The sequence below is a fragment of the Myotis davidii genome, unplaced genomic scaffold, assembly GCF_000327345.1.
Source record: "Myotis davidii unplaced genomic scaffold, ASM32734v1 scaffold327, whole genome shotgun sequence".
NCBI lineage: Eukaryota > Metazoa > Chordata > Mammalia > Chiroptera > Vespertilionidae > Myotis > Myotis davidii.
Window position 1 is genome coordinate 4661824 of NW_006298628.1, and position 6873 is coordinate 4668696.

The following is a 6873-nucleotide window of genomic DNA, read 5'->3' on the forward strand; positions in this document are numbered from 1 at the left end:
ACACGTCCTGCACTGGGGATCGAGCCCACAACCCGGGCATGTGCCCTGACTGGCAATTGAACTATGACCTCCAGGTTCATAGGTCGATGCTCAACCACTGAGCCACGCTGGCTGGGTGGAAGCCTGTGTTTTGGCTGTGACTGTGCCAAGGCGGTTGGATAGACTTGTGGGCTTAGGCATCAGACTGCCTGGTTCAAGTGCAGGGCCTACTTCAACGTCATGTGCAAAGCGAGTGTCCCATGGTGCCTGTTTCCTTAGGGGACCGGAAGAACTGACGTAAAATAGGGTTTGCACCGGCCTGAGCACGGGGGAGGCTTCCACACGTTCGTTACTATTACTTCTTGCTGTTAGACCTTCGCAATGAACTCCCGCCCTTGGCTTCCAGTTCTTCACCTGAAGCCGCCCCCCCACCCCCCACCCCTGCTCCCACTCAGGGATCAAGCGGGGGTGGGGAGGGAGATGGGGAGGGAGGTGAAGGTGGGCGGGCCTGGATGAAGAGCAGGGGCAGTAGACACAGCGGGTGTAGGCTGTCCCAGGAATGGCGTGAAAAGTGCTGCTGAGTGGCTGCCGGCAGCTGGAAGGGGACGCAGACGCCTCACCCTGCACCCAGCCCCTCACAGACCTTCCTGCCTTCCCAGGAGGCCGACCAGTGCGTGGCCTGCGCCCACTACAAGGACGCCTCCCTCTGTGTGGCTCGGTGCCCCAGTGGCGTGAAGACGGACCTCTCCTTCATGCCCATCTGGAAGTTCCCCGATGAGGAGGGCACGTGCCAGCCATGCCCCATCAACTGCACCCACTCGTGAGTCTGGGGGCCCTTTTCTGCAAAAAGGCGGGCTTTGTCCCGGGAGCCTCTGCGGCATTACGAAAGGGGGCAGCTCTGCTCTGCTAAAACCTGAGGCTTCATTTTCACCTCCTTTTTGTCTGATCCCAAAAGTAACAGGTTAACATTTTTTATTAAAACATAAAATATAAACTAGTGTTGCTAGCAGTTCTGTCCCCACTGTTTATCAGTTACAGTGTTTTGCCCTAGTTTTTATCTGTGCACATGCTTACATATACATTATTCTAACATGTTATACTCTCCAGTTGTTTTTATCTGTGCATTCTAACGTATATTATTACAGCGTTACATATATGTATGTATGTTACTGTTCTCCAGTTGTTTTTATCTGTATTCTAACTTATTTTTATAAAATTTTTTAAAATATATTTTTATTGATTTCAGAGAGGAAGGGAGAGGGGAGAGAGAAGTAGAAACACCAATGATGAGAGAGAGTCATTGATTAGCTGCCTCCTGCATCAACCCGAGCATGTGCCTTTGACTAGAATCGAACCCAGGATCCTTCAGTCCCCAGGCCCAGGCTCTATCCACTGAGCCAAACCAGCTAGGCAGTGGATCTCAACCTTCCAAATGCTGCAACCCTTTAATACAGTTCCTCATGTTGTGGTGACCCCCAATTTCATTGTTGCAAATTGAACATAATTAAAGCATAGTGATTAATCACAAAAACAATATGTAATTATATATGTGTTTTCCGATGGTCTTAGGCGACCCCTGTGAAAGGGTCGTTCAACCCCCAAAGGGGTCGCGACCCATAGGTTGAGAGCCACTGAGCTAGGGCCTTTTTATTCCCCCCACCAAAATGGTATCATAGACCATACAGCATGCTTATTGTTTGCAAATAGCTTTTTTTCTTTAAAATATATTTTATTGATTTTTTACAGAGAGGAAGGGAGAGGGATAGAGAGTTAGAAACATGGATCAGCTGCCTCCTGCAGATCTCCCACTGGGGATCTGCCCGCAACCAAGTTACATGCCCTTGACCAGAATCGAACCTGGGACCCTTGAGTCCGCAGGCTGACGCTCTATCCATTGAGCCAAACCAGCCAGGGCAGGGAGCCATTTCTGACTTCTCAAGGCAGGAGTGATATTTTTCTCTAAGGGAGAGGGATAGAGAGTTAGAAACATCGATGAGAGAGAAACATGGATCAGCTGCCTCCTGCACACTCCCTACCAGGTAGGTGTCTGCAACCAAGGTACATGCCCTTGACCGGAATCGAACCTGGGACCCTTGAGTCCACAGCCGACGCTCTATCCACTGAGCCAAACCGGTTAGGGCTTATTTTCATTTTTTGGAAGTTTATTGCACAGGAGCTCCTTGTACAAGTGAACATCTCGGGCATGCCCCCTGGTGTTGGCATCTTTAAGGCACACCCTGAGAGGGGGGCAGCTGTCACAGACTGTCCTGCAGAAGTGGGGCCGGTGCGCTGTCCTGGCCTTCTTTCAGGGAGGGGATGGCTGGGCTTTGGGACTCGGTGCTCCTTTGGGGGCCCCCACAGGACACACCGCCGGGAGGTGCAGGAGGACGGGGGCAGGGGGCTCCCCGGCTGGACGGGACTCCCTTGTCGGGTGGCAGGAAGATCACTGATGACCTTGAGCCCAGTTTCTGCCTTTGTCCAACGGGGATAACCAGGCAGCCACACCTACCCCCGGGGTTGCTGGGAGGCGGGAGGGAGCCCAGGAGGTGGTGCCAGCCCTGTTGACAGGCCTCTCTCTCCTGCAGCTGCGTGGACCTGGATGAGAAGGGCTGCCCCGCTGAGCAGAGAGCCAGGTCAGCTTGGTCCCCAGGACATGCCCCTGGTTGCTCCCCCGTCCCCCACCGGCCCCTGGGTGGTCACTGCTGAACGGAGGAGGGGGGAGGGGGCCTCCTGATATGACACAGGTCCCTTTCCTGCCCACTCTTCCACTGTGGGTCCTCCTTCCAATTCGTTCCAACAAGTGGATGGAGGACCTGCTCAGGATGCTTGTGGCCTGGGGAACAGGAAAAGATGGCACAGGGTCCCAGGACCTCCCACCCTCGAGTAGCAAGACGTCTCGTAAGGGACCCTGGGACTCCAGGCCGATGGAGAAGCGGGTGCAGCTGCAGCCCTGAGGGAGAGGAGGGGGTGGAGGCGGGCTTCAAGGAGGAGGTGGCATTTGAGCCAGGCCTTGAAAGAGGGGCAGGGACGTCACTTGCCTTAGGGGGAAAGCAGCTTAAGTGGCGTCCTGGGGAAGGGTCGGAAAAACCTAGGCTGTGCTTCCTGGAAGGCCCTGGCGTGGTGCACTGTTAGTCAGCACAGAGGAGGGATACGGGGTGAGGTCTGAGTCAGGCTCAGGTTGGATCTGGAGGGCATGGGGCCTCCCTCACCAGCAGGCCACAGGGCAGTGGGGGGCTGGGGGAAGGGCTTTGGGGAGAAAAAGATTGGCGTGTGTCCTAGGCAGTCATTGGTCTGGGAAGCAAGCGTTCACTAGAGTCTGCAGTGCGCCTGCCCCTGGCTAAGCAGGGGAGGGGCCAGGAGCGCAGTCAGTGCCCAGGAGTGCCCAGGCCGAGTCTGGAAGGTGATCCCACAGAGAAGTGCTGGTCCGGGCAGAAGTAGCAGCAAGTGCAGAGGTTGGGAGGTGTGGGAACCATGACCTGTGGGTGAAAAGTGTGGCTAGAACATCAGAATCACTGGGTGCACATTCCTGGGCCGCACCCCATTCCCACAGTCAGACTCTGGGGGTGGGGCTCCAGACTTGTGCATTTTAACAAGCTCCTTGGTGGTTTCTGTCAGGAAGTTTGAGAATCCTGGGCTAAGCCAGGGGTGAGAGCATAGACAATGTGGCGATGTGGGTGGTGAGAGCTTTGAATACCCAGCAAGGAGTTTGGACTTGATCCTGGAGGCAGCAGGGAGGTTTTAAAACAGGGAAGAGAGGGTAGAAGTCTGTGGGTCACCCTTCCAAACACCAGTGACCTGCCTGCGCCTCCATGGGGCCCCTTCAGCCCTGCTCCCCAATCCCTGACCTTGACCCCTGTCTGCAGCCCTGTGACGTCCATCATTGCTGCTGTGGTGGGCATTCTGCTGGCCATGGTCATGGGGGCAGTCCTCGGCGTCCTAATCAGGAGAAGGCGGCAGAAGATCCGGAAGTACACGATGCGGAGGCTGCTGCAGGAAACGGAGGTGAGGGCCTCCCTACCTGCTTGGGGTCTGCGGCCCAGCCCCCCGGCACTGACGCAGGCTCACCCTCTCCCCACAGCTGGTGGAGCCGCTGACGCCTAGCGGGGCGATGCCCAACCAGGCTCAGATGCGGATCCTCAAAGAGACCGAGCTGAGGAAGGTGAAGGTGCTCGGATCCGGAGCTTTTGGCACCGTCTACAAGGTCAGGGGGGGGGCCAAAGTTGGGGTGGGCGGTCCCAGAGGGTGCATTGGGGTGTGGCCAAGGGTTCTGTTGGGGAAGGCAGCCCTGAGCTGGGGGCGGTGGTGTTTGGTAGGGCAGTTACAGAGGCTGGAACAGGGGAAGGGGATGGGTGAGCGGGGCTAGATAATGAGGCTGTTGGTAAATTGTGCGGTTGGCCCAGGGGTGGGGAAACACAGGAATGACCTTCTTGGGCCGGCCGTTTCCTGCTCACACTCCCCGCTCTCTGCCCAGGGCATCTGGATCCCCGATGGGGAGAATGTGAAGATCCCAGTGGCCATCAAAGTGTTGAGGGAAAACACATCTCCCAAAGCCAACAAAGAAATCTTGGATGTAAGTCCCTTCACCCTCCCAGCCGGGAGCACGGGAGGGCCCCTGGTTGCAGGTCTGGGCTCTGGGCTCCCTCTCCCCTGGGATTTAAGGAGACACGTGTGTTATCCCCAAACCTGGACTCTTCACCTCCCCATCCTGTGGGCTGCGGTTCTGGTTGGTGTCAGATGGGGTCGGGTCCAGTGGGGGTCCTCAGTCACACCTTGGCCCTCAGGAGGGGCGCGTGGTGGTTGGGGTTCGTGGTCTCCCACACCCCCTCAGTGTGCACCCTCGCCCCCAGGAAGCATATGTGATGGCCGGTGTGGGCTCCCCGTATGTGTCGCGCCTCCTGGGCATCTGCCTGACCTCCACGGTGCAGCTGGTGACACAGCTCATGCCCTATGGCTGCCTCCTGGACCACGTCCGCGAACACCGCGGGCGCCTGGGCTCCCAGGACCTCCTGCACCGGAAAAGGTGTGTGCAGATTGCCAAGGTATGCACCCAGGGGGTCTGGGCGCCATGGGTGCCCCTGAGAGCAAGCCTGCCCCCACGCAGGGTGGGGATGGGGAGGTTTCCTGGGAGAGTGTGGCTAGAGCCTGATTAACAAGGATGCCTCCAATCCCAGGGAATGAGCTACTTGGAGGATGTGCGGCTTGTGCACAGGGACCTGGCTGCCCGGAATGTACTGGTCAAGAGTCCCAACCACGTCAAGATCACAGACTTTGGGCTGGCTCGGCTGCTGGACATCGACGAGACGGAGTACCATGCAGATGGGGGCAAGGTGGAGTGGGGTGTGGGCCCTGGGAGCACTCTGAGAATCCCCCCACCCCAACACACCTAGTTCAAGGCCTTCTCTTCCCTCTCAGGTGCCCATCAAGTGGATGGCGCTGGAGTCCATTCTCCGCCGACGGTTCACCCACCAGAGTGATGTGTGGAGCTACGGTGTGTGGGGGGCAGCACTGGGCGGGGTGCACGAGGAGCCATGGTCCTGCCTATGGTGGGATGTTGGTGAAAGGATGAGAATGAACGGAGACACCTCAGCATAAATGTGGGTTGGAAGGGAGGACTGCAGTGCTTCAACCTGCTAGGGTCTGTGCATGTCCCAGGGGTTGGGGAAGGACTAGAGGTAGCTCCTGCCCTCTGGCAACACATCCCTCTCCTCCCCTGCCCCCCCGCCTCCCCCCGTGCCAGGCTCCTGGACAGCCTCTGGGATGCAGACGCTAAAGCTCCTCCTGTTGCCCGTCTCACCGTCTCTGCCCTAGGTGTGACCGTGTGGGAGCTGATGACTTTTGGGGCCAAACCTTACGATGGGATCCCAGCCCGGGAGATCCCTGACCTGCTGGAGAAGGGGGAGCGGCTGCCCCAGCCGCCCATCTGCACCATCGATGTCTACATGATCATGGTCAAATGTGCGTGGTGGAGCTGTGCTGGCTGCCCGGAGGCGGGGTGGGAGGTTCTGGGTAGAGGGTCCCCAGGGAACATGGAAGGGGGCCAAGCCCGAATGCATGTGACCCAGAGGCCCCGCATGGTTACAGGAACCTCCACAGGGTCTCCCTTCCCTTTCATATACCAGTCCAGGGACGCTCCAGGGACCGGCTAGAAAGAGACTTAGACGCAAATCAAAAGGGCAAACGTACCGAGATTCTCAAAGCTTCTGGTACCTCGTCTCTACCACCTAAGAGCTTTGGACTCGAATCACTAGACAAGCTTGGAGAGGGAGGGGCGGGGCCGCACACCCAGTGCCCCTGGGACTGAGATGCTGAGCCTCCTCCCGCCCCCAGGTTGGATGATTGACTCCGAATGCCGGCCCCGGTTCCGGGAGTTGGTGACCGAATTCTCCCGCATGGCCAGGGACCCCCAGCGCTTCGTGGTTATCCAGGTACCGGACCACCCACCACCTCCCTGGTCCCAGGCCTCCCGGCCTGGCCCCTTGCCCGACTCATCGTGCCTCCTGCACAGCACCTCCCTGCGCCTTCCCCGGGAGGCCGGGCCCTGGGCTGGGGGGAGGCTGCCATGCTGTCTCCCTCCTCCCCAGAACGAGGACTTGGGCCCCGCCAGCCCCTTGGACAGCACCTTCTACCGATCGCTGCTGGAGGATGACGACATGGGGGACCTGGTGGATGCCGAGGAGTACCTGGTACCCCAGCAAGGCTTCTTCTGCCCAGACCCCGCCCCGGGTGCGGGGGGCACGGCCCACCGCAGGCATCGCAGCTCATCCACCAGGGTCAGTGCCCTTGGTCACACTCCGGTGGGTGTGGTTACCTCTCCTGACCCTAATGCACTAGGTCCCTTTCTTCGATGCCCGCCCCCCCAACCACCGCCTCATGGAGATCCCATTTCCCTAAGGA

The 6873-nt window shown here is 58.4% G+C and overlaps 1 protein-coding gene across 1 annotated transcript in view; it reads left to right on the forward strand.

Annotated features, from left to right (window-relative positions):
- The window catches only part of ERBB2 (erb-b2 receptor tyrosine kinase 2), a 17443-nt gene that overhangs the window by 8989 nt on the left and 1581 nt on the right, over positions 1–6873 (forward strand). Inside the window, exons 14-24 of the mRNA XM_006774302.2 lie at positions 639–799; positions 2565–2612; positions 3843–3981; positions 4058–4180; positions 4451–4549; positions 4827–5018; positions 5151–5306; positions 5392–5467; positions 5788–5934; positions 6307–6404; positions 6561–6749. Coding sequence (XP_006774365.1) covers positions 639–799; positions 2565–2612; positions 3843–3981; positions 4058–4180; positions 4451–4549; positions 4827–5018; positions 5151–5306; positions 5392–5467; positions 5788–5934; positions 6307–6404; positions 6561–6749 — 1428 coding nt within the window. The remainder of the gene's footprint in view (positions 1–638; positions 800–2564; positions 2613–3842; positions 3982–4057; positions 4181–4450; positions 4550–4826; positions 5019–5150; positions 5307–5391; positions 5468–5787; positions 5935–6306; positions 6405–6560; positions 6750–6873) is intronic.